The sequence below is a fragment of the Macaca fascicularis genome, chromosome 2 (genome assembly GCF_037993035.2).
Source record: "Macaca fascicularis isolate 582-1 chromosome 2, T2T-MFA8v1.1".
In the NCBI taxonomy this organism is placed as follows: Eukaryota; Metazoa; Chordata; class Mammalia; order Primates; family Cercopithecidae; genus Macaca; species Macaca fascicularis.
The window spans coordinates 36567419-36593803 of NC_088376.1; the positions used below are offsets into that span (position 1 = coordinate 36567419).

Genomic DNA, 26385 nt, shown 5'->3' on the forward strand with positions numbered 1-26385 from the left:
TATGTGTTTATCCTAGTACTTTTATAACTTCATTTTTTATATTTAACCCACTAATCCATTCAGTACTTATTTAGATATGAGATATTGCTCCAGCTTTAATGAATCCTATTTATTGAATAAGCCATGTCTTCCTTAATAATTTGAAATGTCACTTTTATCGTAAATTCCTTTGTGTATTTGAGTCTCCTGCCACTCTTGCTGTCCCTGAATTAAACTTTCTGCTACACGCAACTACACTGTTATTTAGTGAAGTTTCACAAAATATATGTTTGTTTGTTTTCTGAGACAGGGTCTTGCTCTGTCCTCCAGGCTAGAGTACAGTGGCGCCATTGTGACTCACTGCAGTCTTGACCTCCCAAGCTCAAACAATACTCCCACCTCAGCCTCCCAAATAACTGAGACTACAGATTTATGCTACACTGCCTGGCTCATTTTAAAAATTTTTTTTAAAGACAGAGTCTTAGTATATTGCCCAGGCTGGTCTTGAACTTGGCCTCCTGCCACAGCCTCTCAAAGTGCTAGGATTACAGGCATGAGCCACCACACCTGGCCACAAAATGTATTTTAATAACTGTTAGGGCTAGTCCCAATTATTCTATTTCAGAATTTGCATGACTTTCCTGCTGAATGCAGCTTTAGTTGCATCCAGTGGAGTCTGTTGTCATGTATGTTATTATCTTCCACAATTTCGGTTTTAAAAGAATTTTTTTGTTTCATATAATTCAAACAGAAAACAGCAAAAAAGGAAATATACAGCTCAATGAATTATTATAAGGTGAAACCCTTAAGTCCACCACCCATGTCAGAAGACAGAATCTCGCTAACCACCCCAGAACCTCTCCAACATGCCATACAACCTCCGTTGCCTCCCTTCTTAATAGTAGCCACTATTTGGGCTTTTTTTTTTTGGAGACGGGGTTTCATTTTGTTGCCCTGGCTGAAGTATAGTTGTGTGATCATAGCTCACTGCAGCCCTGGTCTCCTGGGCTCAAGCAATCCTCCTGCCTTAGCCTCCCGAGTAGTTGGGACCATAAGCACATGCCACCATGCCTGGCTCATTTTTTTAAAATTATTTTTTAAATAGAGATGAGGTCTCACTATGTTGTCCAGGCTGGTCTTAAACTCCTGAGCTCAAGCAATCTTTTGGCCTCCCAAAGTGCTGGGATTACAGGTATGAGCCACTGTGCTCAGTCTATTTGGACACTTACAGTAATCACTTCTTTACTTTTCTATAATCAAATAATGGCATCTTTAAAGACTATATTTAGGCTTTTGCTTTTTCATGTCTTTTAGCTTATAGGTTCCTACCTTCTTTTCCATGCCCTTAATATACATTCGTTGAAGACACTGGATCATTTATGCCATAGAGTTGTACCAAAGTCTGGGTCTTGCTGATTATATCATTGTGGTGTAGTTTAACGTGTTATTCTGCTGTTTGCATTTCCTATAAATTGGGAATTGGATCTAGAAGCATCATCAGATTGAGGTTTGATTATTTTGGCAAGACTACTTCAAAGTGGTGGTGTATTCTTCATAAGAAGGCACATCATATCTTGTCCCTTTATTGTGTGATTAACTATTGATGTTCAATGCCTAGATTCTTTCATTCATTAGGGGTTACAATCTTATCATTCTTTGTTTGTTTGTTTGTTGAAACATCTTTAAAAATGGAAACTTTGCCATATCCACTATCATGTTACCCTGATGCAAACTGCACAGGAAATGCAGGTTAAATTACTTGATCCTTTCCTTTTGTCAGCTTTCAAAGTAATAGACTGGTCCCCTAGCATCTTTCAAAGATCATCAATTACCTTAGTTTATTTGGTGTCATTATGAAGTCACGACTTAAACACTATTTCATGTATTTGGATCCACTGCAGTTATTATCTCTTATGATACCTAAGTCTTCATCTTTGGACAATGGAGGTACTTTTTTTTTTAAGGCTAGTCAAGTGAAGCAGTGGGAGGGGAGAAGGAACTATATAACATTCATAAATATAATAAAGACACCCAACCAAATTCTAATTTGAATGCTCTCCAAGAAGTCAAAATAAATAAAAAGATACACCAACACAACAGGTGCATTAAAAAGATCACATACCTTGCTCCAAGGAGGTTTGCTAGGAATGTTAAAGACTCTTTTTCTGCTCCAGCACACTGGCTAAATGAAATAACACAATCCTCTAAAGGAGTCATTCCTGTCATTACTGGGACTGGTGTGAAGAGAGGATTCGACTTTGGATCAAACAAAGTCTGAAAGTCTATGCAAGTAACCTTTTAAAAACAAGAGAAACAGTAAAGCCAACCTGAAATAAGCAGCCAGTGGTTAACACTCATTCAGGCACATGAGCAATAATTCAGTTTTGATAAGAAGTTTTACTTTAATACAAACCTGTGTATGCTCATTCTCAATACATTTCATATCATAACGTTAAAATATACATATACATACACACATATGCATACATCGACTGATTACATTAGGCTATTACAATCAGTAAGATCTATCATTGGAGTTATTGAATGTTGCTTTACATTTCATTCCTTCCAATGTATTACACTATTTTTCTCATAATTCTTGGAACGTTAAAAAAAAAAAATCAACAGTGAAATTACCCGTGATGCTTCGGTTGTAAGAAAACAGGACAAACAGTATGAGATGACCCTATAGTGACCTCCTAAGAAGGAATGTTGCTGCTGTGGCCTCTGGGAAAGAGTAACCTCTACCGTATTAGGATTAGGCCCAAGAAACTTGCACATTTAACTTTAGAATTTCCCTTGCTAAAAGTAAAATCAAGAGTGTTCAAATCCAAACACCGATTTACTGTAACTGAACTGCCTAAGAAACAAACATTAACCTTCTTGGCACTCAGATAATCTTCAATACTTTATTGCAACCACTACAGTGTTGTCTTACCAGCCACGTGTTTGTAACAACTTCTCCCACAGTGGCTTCTACTTCACACCCCAGCAGAGGAACCACAGCATAATCGGCAACAGTTCTGCTCAGAAGGGACATGATTTTCCCAGCATTTTCTTTGATGATGCTTGCAATGTTAGATTCATTTTCATTACTAAAACCCAAAACAAGGAAACTCTTTTGGCTAAATAAGCCTTCTTCAGTAATTGTAGAAACATCAGGGACGCAATGACTGACAGAAGACTGGTTTTCTTCTTGCAAAGAAACGTGAGTAGAATCATTCAAGGGCTCAGCACGGGTAGAATTATTAAAGGGCCTAACTTCAGACTTCTCGGCTTCAGACGTCTTAGCCTCCACTGAAAGAGAAAAGTACATGTTTTCTAACCAACAATTTACCCTATAAAGTTCATTTCTAGCAAGGATTTTAATGTAACATGGAATCTGAGAATTTTGACCATACTTATAAAACTAAAGCTTACGTGTATAATAAAGGGATATGGATTCACTCCGTCTTCGGGGTTACCAAGAGTCCATTAGGAAGGACAAGAGCAATCATGTTAGTCCTAGGTATGCCTAGTATAATAGACACTTGAATTCGTTTAAAATTATATAGCTCCTACAGGACTGTCTTAGTTCCGAAACTGGTTTAGATGATTCACCACAAAACTAACAAAATACCATTAAGAAAAAAATCAACAAGTCTAAATGGTGTAACTGTCAAGCCCTTAACATGGAACATGTTAATATGGAAATGACTATAAGGAAGTGGCTGGCAAATCCTAAAATATTTATTGTCTACTCCTTTAGAGAAAAAGTTTACCCTGCCACGTGATTCCAACAAGGCTGGAAGCTATTCAAGAATCACTCTATCATTTATATAAGCACTGTGACTAACTGCTTTACATGCATGTAATGCTCACATAATGCTAACTGTGAGGCTGATACTATCAGCACATCCCTTCTGTCCAAAAGGAGTCTCAGGCTTGAAAAGGTTATGTAACTTGCCTAAGGTCACACAGTTAAGTGGCAGAAATGAGATACGAACCAAAGTCTGTCTGACTCCAGAGTTCATAACACCAGGTTATAGTGCCATCTTCGTACTTCTATCCTCATCTCCAAGAGACACTAGCATTTTCATTTTTAAGTAAATTGTAATATATATTAGGAACTTGTAAATTAAGTACATTGCAATATATATTAGGAACTTATGACTCCTACTAAACATAAGTATTAAAATTCTTCTTATTCACACTGAGGAAGCATAGTTTTGTCTACAGAGTTTACTGATCAGTAAGTCAGGAGAGATGGGTTCTAGTTTTATAGCCTCTTTGACCCTTGGTTTCATAATACAAGGAATAAAAGACAATAGTATACTTACAATTTATAGATATACTCATGAGAATGAATATGCTTAGATGGAATTAAAGGTGACGCAATACTATAAAACATTCCGGAAAGTTCTTTTAACGGTTTTGTTAAAATGCAAACAGTTTGTTTTATAAGTGAAACCCTTTTTATTTTTTGCAAGTACAATTATTTTGCAGTCACATCTAGGGGAAAAAAAAACTTTGTTCGATGTCTACATGTTGTTGGTAAGATGGGAAGGAGGAAGAAATTCCGTAGAATTTTAGACTACTACTATAAAAACAAAGTAGAAATACTAAGTTCTTAATAAACCATCAGTAAAACTCTGAAGTTAAGAGACTCATAACAAACTAACATGTTTTACAGCAGTTCTTTCCATTTATTTTAGCAGTAGGATCTCTTTTCAAACAGATCGCATCCAAAAGCCTAAGAGATACTACGTAACAAACCTATTATTCAAAAAGCTCCCCTAGGGCCGGGCGCGGTGGCTCAGGCCTGTAATCCGAGCACTTCAGGAGGCCGAGGCAGAAGGATCACAAGGTCAGGAGTTTGAGACCAGCCTGGCAAACATGGTGAAACCCCATCTCTACTAAAAATACAAAAATCAGCTGAGCATGGTGGCGTGTGCTTGTAATCCCAGCTACTTGGGAGGCTGAGGCAGGAGAATCGCTTAAATCCAGGAGGTGGAGGTTGCAGTGAGCCACGACCATGCCACTGCACTCCAGCCTGGTGACACAGCGAGACTCCATCTCAAAAAAAAAAAAAAAAAAAAAAAAAAACTCCCTTAAATCAAAAGCAATTCTAAGAATTAATTATAAAATATTTTACTATAGATTTTCTCAGATGCTTGGTGATCCACTGAGATTTACTATCACTTAATCCTTACAAAGTCAGTAAACCACTAGCAGCCTTAGAAAGGAAGGTTTAAGAAACTAATCACCTGCCCTACACCAAGTACCCTTGTCTGAAGGATAGTATATAAAATCGCTAGCTGGGTGTGGTGGCTCACGCCTGTAATCCCAACACTCTGGGAGGCTAAGACAGGAGGATTACATGAGGCCAGGAGTTTGAGACCAGCCTGGCCAACATGGTGAAACCCTATCTCTACTAAAAATACAAAAATTAGCTGGGCATGGTGGTGCACACCTGTACTCCCAACTACTAAGGAGGCTGAGGGAAAAGAATTGCTTGAACCCGGGAGGAGGAGGTTGCAGTGAGCCGAGATTGTAACACTATACTCCATCTTCAGTGATGGAGTGAGACCCTGTCTCCAAAAAAAAAAAAAAATTGCTTTCAGTTAATTTGTGGCTTCTTTATACCAGAGCATCCTGGAAAATTTGGATGATCTCCTGATGTGATACAATACTAAAGCATAAGTAAATGGTTCGAGAAAAGTCAATTTTGTAGTACAGACCAGTGTAAATAAAAAAGGAATGCTAGGAATTCCCTCTCAAGAAATATGGTGGGCTAGGATCTTTGAAACCCTCTCACTAAAAACACTTCAAAATATAGGATAAAATATTAAAATCCAGACCACTAAAGTGGTTACTAAATCTAGAACATTAAGTAGTTACTAAAGCTAATGGTTAGTCAAAATCTATTAAATATTTGTGCAGTAACCCAGACCCTTGGAATGTAAAGGTATCACACAAGAGACAGGAGCCAGTCCTTTGGATTCATAAAAATTAGAGGTAAAGCAGAGTATCGCCTGAGAGAACAAACCCAGAACCCATGAAGAGACATACCTTTAGTAAACAGACCAAAACCAACCAACCAACCAACCAAGCAACCAACAACAAATCTGCCCTGCAAAGGAAAAAGTCAAGAACACTGGCTTTGGGTCAAGCGGAAAAAATATCTCTTGAGAATTTGTTCATCAGAGGCTGGTCCTCAAAGTAGGTTTGGGAATAAATTCATACTAGCTGGATGGTCTAAGAAACCTCCAGCCAATACACCAACTTATAGGTGTACTGAGTTTGTAAACTCCTAGGCACCTAGACCCAAACATGAACCTTTTCTGGGGTAACAAATCCCTACCCCAAGTTTCTTAGAATTCCTAGAGTCCTAGTAAGTACAAGTTCACAATAAAAATCACAAAACACGAGAAAACCAGGCACCATAAACAATAACCAACAGAACAATTCACAGATGTTTTAATAGGTTTAATGTGTTTTAAGAAATAAAGAACAAAAAATACAAATACAAAATGACAGACTTGGCTGGGTGTGGTGGCTCACACCCGTAATTCCAGCACTTTGGGAGGCTGAGGTGGGAGGACTGCTTGAGCCCACGAGTTCAAGACCAGCCTGGGTAACACAGTAGCACCTCATCTCTATTTTTAAAAGTAAAAAAATAAATGACAGACTATTTAAAAAGCTAAAACTTCTAGGAATTGAAAAATTAATTATTAAAACAGAAAATTTAATAGATGGGTAAAACAGATTAGGCAATAACTGAAGAGACGATTTGTGATCTGGAAAATTAAGTGACCCATATACAAAGCAAATGGGAGTTAAGAAAATATAGAGAATGGGGGAGAGGCAATATTCAAAGAGATAATAAACATTTATCAACCTAACAAAAAGCAGAAAACCTACTAATTCTCAGATTCAGAAAGCACAATGAATCTCAAGCAGGACAAATAAACGGTAAAGCTCTAGGACACAAAAACCAAAAGGAAGACTATCTTAAAAACAGCCAGAGGATAAAGACAGATTGCCTGTAAAGGAAGACAGACTGACATGTGACCTCCTATCCAGCAGTCAGGGAAACAGATGACAATGAAACAATATCTCTGTGCTTAAACAAAGAAACTGTCTAGAACTGTATACCCAGCTGAAGAGTCTTACAGAAACTAAACCAGTCTCTAAAGGATATTATTTTAGGAAGAAAGAAAATGATTCCAGAAGAGAGGTCTCGGATGTAAGAAGAACTGGGGAGAGCAAAACAACAGTTACACGTGTTAGTAAATGAAACAAATGTTGACTATATAAAAGGATAATGCCTAATTGTGAGATTTTAAAAGATAATGAAAATACTAGACAAAATCACATAAGCTGAGTACGTTGATCAGTGGAGATAGGGAGAAGGGCTGGTTGTGATCATTAACATATTCTAGGCCAGGCTTCGTGGCTCACGAAGCACTCTGGGAGGTCGAGGCGGGCAGATCACCTGAGGTCGGGAGTTCAAGACCAGCCTGGTCAACATGGAGAAACCCCATCTATACTAAAAATACAAAATTAGCCAGGGGTGGTGGCGCATGACTGTAATCCCAGCTACTTGGGAGGCTGAGGCAGGAGAATCATTTGAACCCGGGAGGTGGAGGTTGCAGTGAGCCAAGATCACGGCCACTGCACTCCAGCCTGGACAACAAGAGCGAAATTCTGCTTCAAAAAAATAAAAGAGTTTTCTAAGGTTCTTGTTTAATTCGAGTAGACTAAAATTCTGATTAACTTTAGATTTTAAGTTATGATACACATTAAATTTATTTAAATTTATATATTTTGGCTATATTAGGTATTTTATAAAGTCTTTTTTTAATAAAAAAGAAGTAATGACGTTTATAATGCTTCACTGGCAATTTACCTTACTACATAGTGTACACACTGAGGTGGTAAGTCCACAGTACAGTGTTTCATGCATGAAAGACCACAATAATCCAGTAAGAGGCATTTGTTCCAAGGTTTTAATAAAAGGCTCATGCTATTAGAAACTCACACACAAATCAAGCAATGCCTGTATATGTAACAAATCAAAATAGAGCTAGTTAGCTGAAGAGAGAGAGGGTTAAAGGGTTCAGGACCCTATCGTCTTGCCTGCTCAGAAAAAAAGTTATAAGCAAAACTTTAAGGAAAGAAAAAGGTTAATTTAACTTAAAATCTAGAAAACTTGGCAGAGATCACATATGTATGTATTAGGCTACTAAAATATTTCTTACTAACTACAAATACTAATGAAGCATTTCTTACCTACTGTGGAGCTGTCATTTTCATACTGAGAGAGCAGATCTTCATCAGCTTGCTCACGCTTTTCACTAGGAGCAAAGTCTTTCTTAGAGAAGCTGCTGTTCTTCTTTTTTAAAAGAGCTGCTTTACTTTCAGGCTGATCTGAAACTGGAATTTCCACTGGCTGGTAATTAGCATGGATATATGGTTCTTCAGAAAGCATATAACCTTTACTGAAACACTCTAGCAACCACTTTGCTCCCACTACATGAGGCCTACAAGAACAGCACATAGTTATGTATTAGTGCAAGCTATAAAGACCATCATCCCACTTGTCATGCAGTTTCCAGAACCGCATGGATACGCAATTTTAAGAAAAATTATGTAGTAGAAATTGATTTGAATTAAAAACTGAAAAAACCTGTGGGCCGATTTATTCCAAAACTGCTTCAATTCATCATCATAATCTCCCACAATAACATGAGTTACATCTTCATTAAGCTGGTTAAAACGAACTCCACCTCCACTGTTAATAAGTCTTCTCAGTTTATCTAGCTTTCTGCCACTAAAACCGCAAAGATATATCTGCAAGAAAGAAAATATTTAATGTATATAACATGCTTTCTCTCAATAGAAAAAAACTAAAAATATATATCTAAATCCACTGCGTATAAATAAGACAACTTGTGTACATTTAAGATATATGAATATATTCTGAAACTTTTGATTTTTTAACCGTTCTGTAACTTTGATTTTTTAATCACTCTTTACAATCTTATACAGCATTATTATCTTTCACAGTAGATATTTGATAAGTATTTTGAGGCTATAAATAAAATAGAAGCCAGATTCCAACATCTTCTAAATATTAGTGCGTACCAATTTCTAAAATGCAGGTAACTTCTTTAACTGTGAAGCTTACTTGTAAATTTTGAAGTAATTATAAAAGTAAACTGTAGTTAGCTGTCTCAATTCAGAACACCTGGGCTTAAATTGTGTGTGTGTGCGCGCGCGCGCGTGCGTGTGTGTGCGTGTGTGGGCGAGGGGTGGGGGGGGGGGTGTTGTTTTTTTCCAGCTGCTAATGATTAACGACAATAGGCAAGTTACTTACACTCTTTAAACCAATTTTCTTACCTATAAATTGATGTTACCTTATTCACAGAGTTGACTGAACAAAAAATACATGTACGTCAAAGAACTGAACACAATGCTTTGAGGATAACATGTATGCAGTAATTTATTTTTAACTACCAGGATGTATACATTTAAATCAATTTAATCAATATAAAAATCATTTTACCTCTATTTTACATAAGGTGACCTTAAAAAAAATTTAAGTATAACAGATGTATCCCAAACTGTATTTACACCCCAAATTAATTCACCCCCATTACTAGACTATATTTTAACAAATAATTGGAATCATATACTTTCTATATGTAAGAAATAATTAAAAGTTATATCTAGAATTGGTAGTCTAGGATAAAAGATGATACAAAACACCTCTGGGCCAGGTGTGGTGGCTCATGCCTGTAATCCCAGCACTCTGGGAGGCCAAGACGGCAGACCGCTTGAGGTCAGAAGTTCAAGACCAGCCTGGCCAATAAGGTGAAACCCCGTCTCTACTAAAAATACAAAAAACTAGCCGGGCATGGTGGTGGGCACCTGTAGTCCCAGCTACTTGGGAGGCTGAGGCAGGAGAATGGCATGAACCCGGGAGGTGGAGCTTGCAATGAGCCGAGATCGCGCCACCGCACTCCAGCCTGGGTGACAGAGCGAGACTTCGTCTCAAAAACAAAAAAAAAAAAATAGAAAAAGTAGCCAGGCATGGTGGCACACACCTGTAATCCCAACTACTTAGGAGGCTAAGGCAGAATTGCTTGAACCTAAGAGGAAGATGTTGCAGTGAACTGAGATCACGCCACTGCACTCCAGTCTAGGCGACAGAGCAAGTCTCCATCTCAAAACAAAAACAAAAGCCCACCTTTTGTTTAGCTAGTAAGTTGGTAAGTTAAAAAAAAAAAAAAAAAAAAAGGTAATTTGCTAAATTTCCTTTTTTTTTTTTTTTAAATTTTGAGATGGAGTTTCACTCTTGTTGACCAGGCTGGAGTGCAATGGCACAATCTCGGCTCACTGCAACCTTCGCCTCCTGGGTTCAAGCGATTCTCCTACCTCAGTCTCCCAAGTAGCTGGGATTACAGGCGCCTGCCACAACACCTAGCTAATGTTTTTGTATTTTTAGTAGAGATGGGGTTTCACCATGTTGGCCAGGCTGGTCTTGAACTCCTGACCTCAGATATCTGCCTGCTTGGGCCTCCCAAAGTGCTGGGATTACAGGCATGAGCCATCACGCCCAGCTCCAATTTCCCTTCTTAACAATAAGGTAAGGTTAAATTTTTGCTACTCTGTGAAAATTAATGCACAGCCAAGTCATTCTACAAATAGGAATACATTAAGTTTTCCAATCTAAGACAGCCGAAAAAGTATAGCATATGATGTTTCCATCAACAAACTCATAAGACAATTATTCATATACTAAAAAATTAAATAGCCCAAGAAATACCAAACAAAGCATTGGCTCTAATGGTAAGGAATACAGACTTTGGAGTAGATAACTGGCCACTTAATGTCTCTCTGTGTGACTCTGAACAAGAATTTTAATTCTCTAAGTCTTACCCTCAAGATAATATCCATTTTAGAGTTATCTGTGGGAATTAAATGAGATTTTATATATATATTAACATACATAAAATGATTAGTACAGTGTCTAATACACTGTAAACACTTAGATGATAGTTATAAATAAAAGTCCAAACCTGGGCAACATAGTAAGACCTTGTCTCTACAAAAAAATTTTAAAAACTAGCCAGTTGTAGTGGCACATGCCTGTAGTCCTAACTGCTTGCGGACTAAGGGGTGGCTGATGCCCAGGAGTTCGAGGTTACAGGACGCTATGATTGTGCCACTGTATTCCAGTCTGGGCGACAGAGTGAGACCCTATCTCAAAAAAATAAAAATAAAAAATCCAATAAGTCGTTCAGAAACTAAGTGCTCTCAAAATACAGCAGATGGAAAGATTAATGTAGTTAGGAGGGTTCAGAGAAGAGTTAAAACCTGAAATGAACTTTTAAAAGGTAACAGAGGAAGATACCTCACAGGCAGAGGGACTCTTGCAGCCAAAGGATGGACATGGTCTAGTAAGCACATCTACTTAGCTAGAGTGGAGAGTTTACATAGGTAGTAAGAAGCAAGCCCAACTCTGAAGGGTCTTCAAAGTCAGGCCAGGAAATGCTAATGCATATCATCACTTAATGCATGTATTATATAATAAAGACGTACCCGACAACCATCTAATAAATCTTCAGGTGCTTGAAATGCACTGACATCCAGATTTTCTAGATTTTCAAGTGTAGGCTCCAGTTTGCTGTTAAGTGAATTACATATTGATTCACTTATGCAACTTGCATTTATGTTGGAAATATTGCTGACATCTGAAAGAGTACGACCTACATATTTTGAAAACATGTATAAATTTATGGGAGATAAAATAATCGTGATTATATATTGTCTATGGATTAACTTTTCTTACAAATATAGGGCAATAAACAACTTCCAAAGTAAGATTCAGGGGTGTTTACTGAAATCTTAGTGACAAAGTATAAAAAGGGAAAATGAAATTAATTAAGCCTCTTATCTTATTTAAATGAAAATAGATTTAACACATTTTCCTAATAGTGTCTTGTTTCCCATAAAAATCTGAAGTTGCTGACTTTAAGGTCCAAGGGGCTTACATTTGAAAAAATATTTTAAACATTTTGCCAACACAACACCTACAAAATAGAAACTGTTTTAATTTTTATACAAATACAGACGATCTATAACAACTGCAGCAAAACCGTAAATTAAGGAAAGATTAATATATGCATGTCAGTAATGTTTAAAAGATTAATACTTGTATCTTAAGCCTCCATCTACCATTGTTCTTAATTTCTTTGATCATCTTTTGCATTACATCAGGGTATAAAAGAAAGCATTCATTCATTCTAAAAAAAAGTTATGAACAGTTCAGTACTAACTTTTCACACAATTTGACTATTATACTATTATGCCTAGAAGCATAGCAAACAAGAAAAAGAAATTCCCTATCTCAGTGATTCTATTAACATACTGATTATTACACAGAAATATGACTGTCTTCAGAATATTTAATCTCAGTGAGACTCACTATCAATTGTGTTGATCTGGCCAGTAGGAGTTGAAGAATTGGGCATAGTCTTTGCTTCTGGTCTAGGTTCTGTCTTGTACATGGATTCATCCTGACAAAAACCTTTCTCGATACTGTCAAAAAACCACTGCGTGGTCACACAGTGTACATTCCATCTCTTGGCACACTCATACTTCTGACCTGTAGCGTTAAGAAAGAAATAGAGAAAACAGGAGAAACCAAGAAATGAAAACCATTAAAATCTATCTTTGCAGAAATATTCAAATTATAACAGGTTTTTTTTTTTTTGAGATGGGGTCTCACTGTGTTGCCCAGGCTGGAGTGCAGTGGTGAGATCTTGGCTCACTGCAACCTCCACCTCCCTCCTGGGTTCAAGCGATTCTCCTGCCTTAGCCTCCTGAGTAGCTAAGATTACAGACACGTGTCACCACGTCTGGTTAATTTTTTTGTATTTTTAGTAGAGACAGGGTTTCACCATGTTGGCCAGGTCTCAAACTCCTGACCTCAGGTGATCTGCCCGCCTTGGCCTCCTAAAGTGCTGGGATTACAGGCGTGAGCAACTACACCTGGCTGTAACAGGTTATTTTAAAAACCTATCAACAAAATTAAAGTTACCAGTACTTACTCTTAAACAGTATGCTACATAGTTTATTACAAAGTAGTATTTTAGCTTACTGCCTAATTATATTTTCTATGTGTTGCATAAATACACATGCCATGTGAGAGTGTTTATCTTTTACACAAACTGCAGGAAGACAGGAGCAACTGTGGGGTAACTGAATTAATACTGGACTTGGGTTTGCATATAGGCTCCATCATTTACTTTCTTTAAACCAGCTTGTACAATGTGAAAATTGTAAATGTGTGCAATATAATAAATCCCAACTTTGAACAGACTATTCCAATGTCAACAGGCTTCTACTTAAAGTCCAGGATAGATAAGCCAATAGATAAATTACGTTAAAAATATGTATCTTTTTATTACCTTAAAAATCTTTAACACAATGTATTTTGAAGCAGTATCACAGAGGAATTGAGGTCAATATGTCACATGAAACGTTTTTTGGCATTCTTGAGAGAATCAACAATGAACAGTCTTCAGATTCAGAAAAAGAACAGCAGTATCAACTCTACTCACAGTGATCCTATCACAACTGGCCATACCCAAAGTTCTGACTTAAGGACAATTACCATTTAATCTTAATTTCTTCTCAATCTAGGTAGCTTAGTAAAACATGGTACACATATAAAAGGCAATAATAAAAACATTAACAAAACTCATCTTTTATCAATTTGTGTATATTTTAAGAGTGCTGATAAAAAATCATCCAAAATAATGTTATGGAACACCAAACCTAACAGCAATTTTTTTTTTTTTTTTTTTTTTTTGAGACGGAGTCTCGCTCTGTCACCCAGGCTGGAGTGCAGTGGCCGGATCTCAGCTCACTGCAAGCTCCGCCTCCCGGGTTCACGCCATTCTCCTGCCTCAGCCTCCAGTAGCTCGGACTACAGGCGCCCGCCACCTCGCCCGGCTAGTTTTTTTGTATTTTTTTAGTAGAGACGGGGTTTCACCGTATTAGCCAGGATAGTCTCGATCTCCTGACCTCGCGATCCGCCCGTCTCGGCCTCCCAAAGTGCTGGGATTACAGGCTTGAGCCACCGCGCCCGGCAACCTAACAGCAATTTTAAAGAATTTTTATTGTTGGTAATGTCTTCTTCATTTTTTACTGCCTCATGTTCCGCAAGGTGTGTCTTCCAGTTAAAACTTGTAGTTCATTCAGTCAAACTAAAACTAAGTTAAGCCTTTTTAAATTAGTCATTAGAAAGAAATGCCAATTAGCTATATTTATTAGTTTTCCTGTTATTTACCCAAACTTCTTGTCATTATTTGGTAATTGTGTGAGGAACATTTTTAAAAAATCAAAAGATACAAAAGTAAGCTTAAATAAAACATCACTAAAAGTTTTTGGTTTTTTTATACTTACTCAATGACCTGAATAAATATGAAAAAAAGTCATATAATCGGTTTACAGATTGTGACCCAAACTACCTTTGCAAGATGTTAGAGAAAACAGTATCAAACTAGATTAATGACATGTCAGAAATAAAAGCTGTTCTGTAAAGATTTTAAAATATTAAATACTAGTGGCTGGGCATGGTGGCTCATGCCTGGAATCCCAGCACTTTAGGAGGTCAAGGTGGGCAGATCGCTTGAGGTCAGTTAGAGGCCAGTCTGGCCAACATGGTGAAGGCCCGTCTCTATTAAAAATAAAAAATTATCCAGGCGTGGTGGCAGGTGACTGTAATCCCAGCTACTCGGGAGGCTGAGTTGGGAGAATCACTTGATCCCGGGAGGCAGAAGTTGCAGTGAGCTGAGATTGTGCCACTGCCCTCCAGCCTGGGCAACAGAGCAAGACTCTATCTCAAAGTAAATAAATAAATAAAAATAAAATATTAAATACTAGAGAAAATGTTTCATTTGTCCCTTTGTGAAACACAGTTTTACCTTTTGGTTCTTGCACAATGAGGTGTGTACATTCATTCATTTTCAATTGTCCCATGTATTGACCTCCATGCTTAACTGTGAGTTGCTGAACTTCCTTCCTGTCTAAGCCACATAAGCCAGTCACACAGATTATGCAACCAAGAAAAATAGGACACTTGAAATCTTCCATGTTTATATCAGTATATCTAGTTATTTTTCTGTGGGAATGAAATGGTTAAAAAAGAAAATATTAAATTTACCAGAAGAATAATGAAAAACAACACAAATACCACTATTGCTTTCCTCATTTTTTAGGATTTAAAATCATTTTTTTACAAAGGAGAACCACCAAACAGAATTACACTAATTACTCACCGAGTTCAATAACATGTCTCTAACACAAAGTAATTGTTTCAGATACAGTCTCTCAAAACCATTTTAAGGGAAAAATATACATTTCCTTAACTCTAGCCCTTGCTGGTCACAGTGGTATATTTTCCAAAATTGTAAGTCTGAATCTCTACTTAAAAACCCAAAGGTAATTTGGTTGCCTATTAGAAAAACGAACTTTTTAATCTTCCCATTATTCTATATAAGTAAAAGCAATGATTTCTGGCAAAATACCAACAAAAATATCATTATTCTGTTGCCATGCAAGGCAGATGTGCTGATGAAGTAATCACATTGGGAATGAGAGTTGCTGACATGGAGACATACTTAGGATATGCCGGATGGTGTTGAAAACAAGCCCAGAAAAATGCCGATATAATTCGTATGCCAATAGAATTCTGTGGTATTTGGTCTTGTGGTTGTTTATCTAGTTGCAGGGGAACTAAAGTGCGCCCCTTGAAATAAGCTCTAAGTTCCATGAGGGAAGTGACTATCTGTTTTGCTTACTAAATATAACTAAAGCCTAGCTCGGGTCAGATATGTAAAATGGGCTCAGTTAACATTTATTAAATAATCACATCTCAGCTGATGACTTATATATGTTTATATTCAACCTTACATATGCCATCTTTTGGAAGGAATGCAACTGCCAAAATGACTAATTTATTCTCTATCTTAACACAGGGGAATGGAGTTGAAGGATAATGCAACATAAAAGCTACAGAATTGCCAAACTCGTTTTCTCAATATTTCAGAAACATTTACAGCTGAGAACTTTATCGCCAAAGCATGTATCACTCTGTAGCTAAGGATAAACCCTTAGCCCATTCTATGCCTGTTAACTTATGTCTTGGTAATAAGAGCTTGTAGATTCTGTTCTTCTGTTTTCACTGGAGAAAACAGTAATGACACTATTTTTTTCCCTGAATGATAAATCCAAAGAGTATATCACATGCCAAAAATGACTGAATGCATCATTTTTTCAAATCTAGAAAATATAAAAATGTCTTTCTTACTTCTCTTGTGACTTCTCCCAAAGTGTTTTTATCCAAGAGGGAAGCAAAATAGGTTTCTTCAGGTTTGCAGCAACTAAATATTTTTTGCTACCAACTTCCCCCGCAATAAGGTGAGTTACTGATACGTTAAGGTCTCTGTATACCCGTCCGCCCATCATTTGTACATAGTTATGAACTTCTTCCTGTAGCCCCAAAAGAGAACACATTAATACTGAAGCAAACAATATTGCTTCCATTTTTATACACGATCTCATAAATACATTTTGCTTTTGACAGTTTGAATACATAACTGTTACATAACATTATAAAGTTAAACAATTAACCAAATTATTTTTTGGGAGATAAATATGAATTATATTTTAAAAAGATTATTTTCCTATATTTATCCCTTTCAACTCCATGAATGTATTAAACTATTATACAGAGCATGTATAAATCTTTGCTTCTATATATTTTAATATACATGTGTATTTTTAACAACATAAATTGTATCTATATAATATATAAATATATGTTTTAGCCAGGCTTGGTGGTGCATGCCTGTAGTCCCAGCTACTCAGGAGGCTGAGGCATGAAGATTACTTGAGCCCAGGAAATCAAGGTTGTAGTGAGTTGTTATTGTGCCACTGCACTCCAGCGTGGGTGACAGTAAAACCTTGTCCCAAATACATATATATATATATATGTATTTCTATAGCTCTCTCTCAGAATGATTTTTGTTTTTTGTTTCCGAGATGAAGTCTTGCTCTGTCGCCCAGACTGGAGTGCAGTGGCGTGATGTTGGCTCACTGCAACCTCCGCCTCCCCGATTCAAACAATTTAGAATCCTTTTTTTAAAAGGCTGTCCACCTATAGTGGAAAAAAATCTAAGTGATTAAAAAATGAGTGTCCTTTTAAATTAAAACAAAAAATTTAAATTAGCCAGTTTTCAACAAAACAAATTCTATATTCAATTTACTTAAAAAAGTATATGTATACATATATACACACTGTGGTTGTATAGTGATCTTTGTTAAAAGTCACGAACAATAAATGGAAGGTCTTTTAAGTTATCTTCTATGCAGTGAAAAATTAAGAATAATAGATACATAAATTGTTCAATCATGATGAGGTCAATATCTACCCTTTTTTCTTTTTCCAGACTTGTACAAGATACGGTTACATCAGACATAACCATATTATAAACTGGATGTTCGGCTCTTGGGACACATCGCTGGTGGTGCATACAAAATATGACTACTTGTGGACCAACAATTCTGCAGCCAAGCTACGAAAAAGAGAAAAGTTTACATGAGTTAAGAAGGAAAAGACCACCAGTCTTACCAAATTACATTTTGTAACATTCACCAATTCTTTACCAAAGTTGATGATCAATGTGGAAAAATCAGCAAATTGTTATAAGAAAAAAATAAAGACGACTATATAATTTCTCAGATATACTATACATTAAACACTCACACACAAAAGCAAATCAAACAATGCAAACCATCAAAAGAAATAAACTTCAGGCGAGGCACAGTGGCTCACGCCTGTAATTCCAACACTTCAGAGAAGGCCAAGGGGGGTGGATCACCTGAGGTCAGGAGATCCAGACCAGTCCGGCCACCACGGTGAAACTCTGTCTCTACTAAAAATACAAAAATTAGCCGGGTGCAGTGGTGGGCACCTGTAATCCCAGCCTCTAGGGAGGCTGAGGCAGGAGAATTGCTTGAACCCAGGAGGCAGAGGTTGCAGTGAGCTGAGATCACGTCACTGCACTCCAGCCTGGGCGACAGAGGGTAAGATCCTATATCAGAAAAAGAAAAGAAACTTCAAGAGCCCCTTTCACTCAAAACTGCCTTACTGCTTACACCTATAAGCCCAATACTTCGGGAGGCTGAGGTGGGAGGATCACTTGAGCCCAGGAGTTCAAGACCAGCCTGGCCAACATCAAGAAACCCTGTCTCTACTAAAAATACAAAAACTAGCCAGGTGTGGTGGTATACATCTGTAATCCCAGCTATTCAGGAGGCTAAGGCACAAGAATCACTTGAACCAAGGAAGCAGAAGTTGCAATGGGCTGAGATCGTGTCACTGCACTAAAGCCTGGGCAACAGAACAAGATGCTGTCTCAAAAAAAAAAAAAAAAAAAAAAAAAAAAAAAAGCCTACCGTAACATAATTAGCCTTTCAATCCTGGTCTTGCCAAACCAAAAGAATGCCAATGTACTCATAAGTTGCATAACACTTCATAATCGGCAAAGAATGTATGTCAGCTGAAGCAAAGATAAACCAAAAAACAGACTACCAAAGGAACACACTAGAAGTCAGCAAACCTTTTTGAGGTGATCAAAGACAATGCCACTAAAAGGGTCACAGATATAAAGTGATCTATCATTCTCCTTTATCTTCAATGCCTCTTCTTCTGTAATAATCTGAAGATATTCTTCTGATTGGAATTCTTTTATGGACTGAAAGAAAAAATAAAATAAGAACGTACCTGAAATGACTCCCCTGTATTTAGGTCCTATTCAAATTCCATCTCAAATCCAGCCTTTTCCCTATTGAGAGTCACCATCATGTCTCACTTAGACCTCTGCAGAAGGCTCCCAAATGGTCTTTTTCCCTTCCTTGCCCTAAATCTGTTCTCTACACAGCAGCTAATAATCTTTTTAAAAATACAAGTCAAATCATGTCACTGTCTGCTCAAAACCTAATGTCTTCACACCGCACCCAGAATAAAATCCACATTTCTTACTATAGCCTTCAAGACAACACAGTCTGGTTCCTGCCTATCTTCCCACCTTTACCTCCTACTTCTCATCTCCCTTGCTTACTCTATTCCAGCCACTCCCACTTTCTTGCCAGCCCTGGAACAAGCCAATCATAACCTCATTTAGACGCTCTGCTCTTGATCTTGCAGCAGGGAATACTCTTTTTCCAAGTTTTCACCTGACTTAATCCCCCACTTCAATCAGGTCTGCTTAAATGTCACCTCCCCAGAGATGCCTATCCTAACCATGCTTTCTCAAATACCCTTCCTCTACCCTTTTAGTCTATTTTATTTAAAAATACATATATATATAGTTTTTGTCTCTCTCCCCTGGAAGTTTCGTTATGTATCTTGTTTGCTACTATATCCTGACACCCAGTAAGCACTCAAAAATGTTCTGAACCAATTTTGAGGTCCTTATGTTAAATACAGTAATCCCTTTAAAACTGTAAGTCAGATCATGTTTACTCTTCTGATTGAAATCCTCCAATGGCTCTCCACTGAGAGAAAAATGGCCCACAAGGCCCTACATGACCTCTTTGCCATTATTCTCTGACACATTCCTTAGCACTCTTCCCCCATCCCTCACTTACTACACAACAGAACACTAAACTTGGATAGAGACTACAGACACTTTCCCAGGGGCTGTATAAGGTTGCTCTCTCTGCCTGAAACATTCTTCTCCAAATATCTGCAAAGCATCTCACCTCCTTCACGTTTACTCAAATATCTTTTTCTCCATAAAGCCTACCCTGATCGCACGCTATTTAAAATTATAACCCCCTTTTCTTCCCACCCCCAAGAAACATCCTCTGGAACCCCTTAACCTGTTTTGCTTTTCTCTCTTCCCAATTTATCATGTCTGATTAGTGTCTATGTCCTCCTGTTAGAATGTAAGCTCTGAGAGAACAGAAATCTTTGCCTGTTCTGATCACTGATAAATCCCAAGTACTAGAGAAGTGCCTATCAAATCATGAACACTTCAATAAATACTTGCTGAATGAATGAAATTTTTAAAAATCTGCTACAAATGCTTCTCAAACTTTAATGCACACTGACGATCTTGTTAAAAATGCAGATTCTAAGTGGTGAGTCTGGATTGGAGGCCAAGATTCTGCATTTTGAACAAACTTCCAGGCCATGCTGATACTGCTGAGATCTGTGAGAAGCAAGGCTCTACATCACCTCTACTATCATCCAATTATCACACTGTACATAATAAAACATAATTTTTAACAATTAACCAAAAAATTTTCAAGTATGACCAGTATACGACTGACTCAAATTTTTACAGCACACAAAGGACCACTCTGGTTAGGAGGCAAATGAAAGCAACTTAATTTCCAAAAACTGCAGGTCAGTCACATTAAACAGCAACGTGATAATAGACTTCCAGCCCCCCGAAATACATAATAATGTACTTAGATCAATTCGAAAATATGTAATAATGATATATCTGTATTAACGTAGACTATTAAATTATGAAAGTGAAATATCTACTTCTAAGACATAAAGCCCAACAAATCAAAAACACTTAAAAACAAGAAAATGAATTCACGGTATTAAGACGTTTTCAACTCTTACCTCGAGAGCTTTAAAAAAACATTTGGAATTGTCTGAAGACTTTAAAAACTTCACAAAAAACGGTTCTTTGTCATTTCTGGACATTTCTGAACTGTCAAAATAAAGGAACCATTAACAAGAACAAAACCACATTAGGTATAAAGTTCCATGTTTAACCCACCTATTTTTCCATGCAGACAAGAATGCCTAAAGACATACATTCTGGCTCTGCCGGTGAATTCGTCAAAGGCATTTGTAAGAAACCCTGGAATGTGCCCTTGAACCCATCATTTAACTTCCTCCGTTTTCTTTGGCAAAGCCAAAGAAAAAGATGACAACACCAATCCTTGCAAATCAGAGAGCAAAATTAACCCGAATTGAATACACTGAGGAGGGGCCTGCTATGAAGGCTCTAAGCCCTCTAAGCCAATGGACATTCAATTGCACTTGTTTTATGGATACACAGAGTGCATCTGTCCCTGCGGATACTCACGGCCTGCGAGGTTCGTTCACCCCTCAGTAAACAGATTTTAAATATAAACATGGAAGCCAGTTAGCATGGTCTTTGCCCCTGCATAAGGCCAGATGCTCCAGTTCCCAGTTCCAGAAAAAGGCCTGGCTCTGGGATCACGGAAGCCACGTCCTTTAGGTGTCAAAGGCCCACCCGCCAGTCCCAGGGCCAGTTACTAGGACAGGAAAAGAGGGTCCTGAAGGCCATAGAAGGCATCGCGAACCCCAGTTGGGGCCGGGGAGGAGCTGAGTCCCCACTCCGCGCCTTACTTACCTCGTTGGGGCCTCGGGGTCTCCGGGCGGCGAGTCGGGGGACGCGCTGCCCGCAGGGCGGTGGCTGGGGTCGGGCGCCAGCCCGGCGCACAGCCCCCTCCCCCGACTCGGCGCCGCCCCTACCCCAAAGCAAACGCTGGAGAACCCGGAAATTGACCAGAACGGAAACCGACTTTCGCGCCAACCGTGCGGCTGCGCTCGCCTTTTCCGGTGGAAGTGACGCCATCCGCAGCTGCGGCAGGAGAGCGGAAGTGTCAAAAGTGTAGGTGAGCGGTCCATGGGCGGTAGGGATTCAGGGAAAGCTTGGGCCGGATCCCTTGGATTAGGGCTTTGCTGGGCAGGCCTACTCGCCGCGGAGAGTAGGCCCAGCGCCGTCCGTTCAAGAGGTAGGACCACAGTCCAGGAATACTCCTTTACTGTTAAAAAAGCCACGGAAAGAAAGGATGTCCTCAATAGATGTACTTACTTTATACCTGCCTTATACCAGGTATGCACGGAAAAACGTATTATCCAAAACAATTCCTTGAGGCAAATAGTGGTAGTTCCATTTTGCAGATGTAAAAACGGAGGAAGTTAAATGATGGGTTCAAGGGCACACGGCTAGTAAGTGGTAGAATTAATACTGCATCCAGGTCTTCTGACTACGGACTGGGTGGTTTCCCTCCAACACAGCAGGAATAGAATCACTGCCTAACACAGCCACAAGATGGCAAGGGAAGAAAGGATGACTTACTACACAGCTAATGTCTTTGCCAAGATCGTCAATGGTCTCCCCTCCTCCTCCCCTTCAGTGGACATCACGGTTCTCTTTCTCTGCATCTGCCTCGTACTGGGGAGATTCTAGCACTGAACCTAAGGTTCAAATGGCAGAGAGCAAAGGGAGAGGGGGTAAAATGGGCCTGCAAAACCTTAGCTCAGTGATAACTAGTGGTAAACTGATTAGTTGTTGCTTCTTTTCATTTTATTCTTTAAAAATATTTTTTTCTTATTTTATAAAATCTTCTAGCCACTATACTAATGCGGATCATTTCATTCTTGACTGCTGAGATTGAGAAAATGACTTTGGATTTATTAATGTAAAAGTATAATGCCATGTCCCTTGATCGTTTTTGTTTTTCTTTTCTCTTTAGAGCCTAAAGATAGTAGTGAGCAGCTTGAGTCTTAAGTGTTTGAATACAACGATGGAAGGTGACAAGGATTCTTTGCTTGGCCAAACTTTAGTCAGACTCCTCAACTTTCTCGTAGGTTTATCTGTGTATTTCCTTGGAAAATCCAGTTAGAACCCTCCACGCTCAATATCTGATCAGGTTCCTCATCCTCTACCATCCTTAGGTGATGTCTGATCACCTTCACCTATTTTCAGCAAGAAACCCCTTTACTCCTGAAGTTCCTTCTTAGTAATATTGTATCCAGTGACCCCAAACTTTTGTTCCTTGGCTATAAATTCCCACTTGCCCATGCTGTATTTAAAGTTGAGCCCACTCTCTTTCTCCTAATTCGGCATCCCATTGCCATGGTTGCTATACGTATCCTGATGGTCCTGAATAAAATCTGTCTTACTATGCTTTAATAAATTTCTATCATTCATTTTTTATTTATTTATTTATTTTTTATAAAAAATGAGTCAGAATCAATTAACACTGGGGCTCAAAGGTAAAGACCTATTGCTGGGGGAAGGGTGAAGAAAGCCTTAAAAACAAAAATCACTCGAGGTGGAAAAAAAAAATAAACCACATTAATTGTTAAGGTGCAAATCTGACCTGAATCTGTAATAATAATTAATATTTCTGTTAACTGTAAATGGCACTTTACAGTTAACATGGGACTCCTCACACTATTCCCGTTTACTCTTTTCAGCAACCCTATAATAGATGGGTATCATTGTCTCATGTTATGGAGATGGGGAAAGTGAAGTTCAGGGACTGTGTCACTTGCCCATGCCTTTCCTGACACACCACACTGCTCCTGGGTACGTGCTGTCTGCCCATCTATGTGTGAAGGTCCACACCAGGGAGGGAGCCCATTCCTGGCATTTCTGGCCCAAGTAGAGACCTCACACAAGAAGGAGATTCATAGATGCTGCTCATGAAGATGAAGAAAATGCACCCTTTAGCTTTTAGCCAGCCGGAACTTGATAGCAGAGGAGTGACCTGTCTTTAGAGTAAGAGTTCACCACTAGGGGCAAGTTCTCCCATCGTGTGTCTCGAGACAAGCAGAGAGGATCTGTCTCTAGTACCTACTCCTGGAAAATGGATAGAGCAGTGGTTCTGATGTGTAGTCTCTGGGCCAGCAGCATCAGCATCTCCTGGGAATTTTGGGGGAATGAAAATTCTTGGGCTCAACTTCAGACCTATTAAGTCAGGAACACTTGGGGTAGGGCTAACAATCTGTGCCCTTCAGGTGATTTTGATACACATTTAAGTTTGCTTGAACAGCAGTCCTTCAGGAAAGGGTGAAAATGGTTAGTCATTTCTCAGTATGCACGGAGGATTGATTCCAAGGCCCCCTGCCGATAACAAAATCTGAAGATGCTCGAGTACCTTATATATATGCACATACTCCCATGTACTTTTTTTTTTTTTTCTGAGACAGAGTCTCACTCTGTTGCCCAGGCTGGAGTGCAGTGGCACGATCTCGGCTCACTGCGATCTTCACCCCTGAGGTTCAAGCGATTCTCCTGCCTCACCCTCCCGAGTAACTGGGATTACAGGCGTCTGCCACCGCACCCAGCTAATTTTTGTGTTTTTAGTAGAGACGGGTTTCACCATATTGGCCAGGCTAGTCTTGAACTCCTGACCTCGTGATCCACCTGACTCAGCCTCCCAAAGTGCTGGGATTACAGGTGTGAGCCACTGTGCCTGGCCACTCCCATGTACTTTAAATAATCACTAGGTTACTTATAATACCTGATGCTATGTAAATACTATGTAAACGGTTGTTATTCTGTTTTTTAAAATTTTATTTTTTATTGTTTTTCTTTTTCCACTATGGCAAATTTTACACAAAAATTGTATTTTTTTTCCTAAATATTTTCGATTCCCAATTGGTTGACCTCCTCAGATGTGGAACCCACAGATACAGGGAACTAACTGTATATGGGTTTGTGGTCGCTGAAGACTTTGGTGAAAACGGGGAAAGGTTGTGATATGACCTTGGAAGCTGAGGTTTTGGTGCTTGCTTTGGCAGCATATTTACTGGAAAAAAAAAATGATACGGAGATTAACATTGCCCATGTGCAAGGATGACATGCAAATTTGTGAAGCATTCCATATTTGCCGGTCATGGTGTTTCACGCCTGTAATTCTAGTACTTTAGGAGGCCCAGGCTAGAAGATCACCTGAGGCTGCTAGTTTAAGACCAGCCAAAGCAACCTAGCAAGACCCCCATCTCTAATATTTACAAAAATTTTTTTAAAAGAAGCTGGGGACCGGGTGCTGTGGCTCACATCTGTAATCCTAGTACTTTGGAAGGCCAAGGTGGGCAGATTGCTTGAGCCCAAGACTTTGAGACCAACCTGGCAACACGGTAAAACCTCATCTCTACAAAAAATACAAAAATGAGCTGAATGTGGTGGCGGGCATCTGTAGTCTCAGCTACTCGGGAGGCTGAGGTGGGAGGATCACCTGAGCCTAGGAAGTTGAGGCTGTGGTGAGCCATGATCATGCCACTGCATTCTAGCCTGGGTAACAGAGTGAGACCCTGCCCCCTTCCCCCCTTCAAAAAAAAAGAAAAGAAAAGAAAAGAAAAAACTGTAGTTGGGGTTGGGAATTAACTTTCCCCTCACTTTCCTGGCATTTAGAGTCAGTTTCCTCTTTCTCTGGCACTTCTGTCACCTAGAGCCAGTCTCTCTAGACCCTGCTTGGGATGAGATTACAGGCAACTTTATCTGTTTATAGAATGGGAAAGGAGGCCAGGAGCGGTAGCTTATGCCTGTAATCCCAGCACTTTGGGAGGCTGAGGTGGGCAGATCATCTGAGGTTGGGGGTTCGAGACCAGCCTGACCAACATGAAGAAACCTGTCTCTACCAAAAATACAAAAAATTAGCCAGGCATGGTGGTAGGCACCTGTACTTGGGAGGATGAGATAGGAAAATCACTTGAACCCAGGAGGCGAAGGTTGCGGTGAGCCGAGATCGCACCATTGCACCCAGCTCGGGCAAAAAGAGCGAAACTCCATCTCAAAAAAGAAGAATGGGAAAGAAATCACAGGAAACAAATATGACTAAATAGTTACTTTTACAATGTGGGTGGCGGGAATATGAATATTTCTTATTATATTTTACTACATAGATAATATTTCTCAAAATTAAAGCCAAACTAAAACTAGGTTTTTTGAGTGATAGAGTTTTACATTTGTTTCCAATGCTGTAAATGAATATATATAAATAAATGAATGTATGGTTTGTTTTTATTTTTGTTTTGAACTGGAGTCTAACTCTGTCACCCAGGCTGGAGTGCAGCAGCATGATCGCAGCTCACTGTAACCTCTGCCTCCTGGGTTCAAGTGATTCTTCTGCCCCAGCCTCCCAAGTGGCTGGGACTATTGGCACGTGCCACCATGCCCGGCTAATTTTTGTATTTTTAGTAGAGATGGGGTTTCACCATATTGGCCAGGCTGATCTTGAACTCCTGACCTTGTGATTCGCCCGCCTCGACCTCCCAAAGTGCTGGGATTACAGGCACGAGCCACCACGCCTGGCCTTGAATGTACAATTTAAAAGTGAAATTAGTAAATGATATTTATCACTACAGAAATAGTCTGATTAGCAAAACATTTGTTTAAACTATGGTCTTCAGTAACCTGGAAGATAGAACATAGGCCTACTAAGTCTGCTGAGCTCTAGTGAAGAGGAGGTAAAATGGAAGATCAGCAGCATATTCTATTCTATGTTGGTTGCTACTGGCTGCATTTAATTAGGTAAGCAAAAGACAATCTCAGGGAA

The 26385-nt window shown here is 38.9% G+C and overlaps 1 protein-coding gene, 1 long non-coding RNA gene and 1 other non-coding gene across 7 annotated transcripts in view; 2 read left to right on the plus strand and 1 right to left on the minus strand.

The window, feature by feature from the left end:
• The window catches only part of TOPBP1 (DNA topoisomerase II binding protein 1), a 64428-nt gene extending 42816 nt beyond the window's left edge, over positions 1–21612 (minus strand). For 2 of the 4 annotated variants that reach the window (XM_015445096.4, XM_045386973.3), the window contains exons 1-12: positions 21444–21612; positions 20681–20771; positions 18660–18794; positions 17469–17612; positions 16346–16527; positions 14961–15157; positions 12455–12634; positions 11569–11720; positions 8651–8814; positions 8254–8504; positions 2918–3276; positions 2102–2274 (exon numbers count right to left, since the gene is read on the minus strand). In XM_015445096.4, coding sequence (XP_015300582.3) covers positions 2102–2274; positions 2918–3276; positions 8254–8504; positions 8651–8814; positions 11569–11720; positions 12455–12634; positions 14961–15157; positions 16346–16527; positions 17469–17612; positions 18660–18794; positions 20681–20764 — 2021 coding nt within the window. In that variant the 5' untranslated portion in view covers positions 20765–20771; positions 21444–21612. Of the gene's footprint in view, positions 1–2101; positions 2275–2917; positions 3277–8253; positions 8505–8650; positions 8815–11568; positions 11736–12454; positions 12635–14960; positions 15158–16345; positions 16528–17468; positions 17613–18659; positions 18795–20680; positions 20772–21443 lie in introns of all 4 variants that reach the window. The other 2 variants (XM_005545792.5, XM_045386972.3) reach the window with 1 other exon arrangement.
• A 69-nt stretch (positions 21613–21681) lies between these two features.
• On the plus strand, positions 21682–23016 carry LOC123571900 (uncharacterized). Of its 2 annotated transcripts, none has more exons than XR_010584939.1 (2): positions 21682–21929; positions 22573–23016. It is a non-coding gene; the product is annotated as an uncharacterized lncRNA (long non-coding RNA). The 2 variants fall into 2 exon arrangements; XR_006696204.2 differs by having other exon boundaries at positions 21682–21828.
• A 1596-nt stretch (positions 23017–24612) lies between these two features.
• On the plus strand, positions 24613–24718 carry LOC123572029 (U6 spliceosomal RNA). The gene has a single exon (XR_006696375.2). It is a non-coding gene; the product is annotated as a U6 spliceosomal RNA (small nuclear RNA).
• Positions 24719–26385: the final 1667 nt, after the last annotated feature.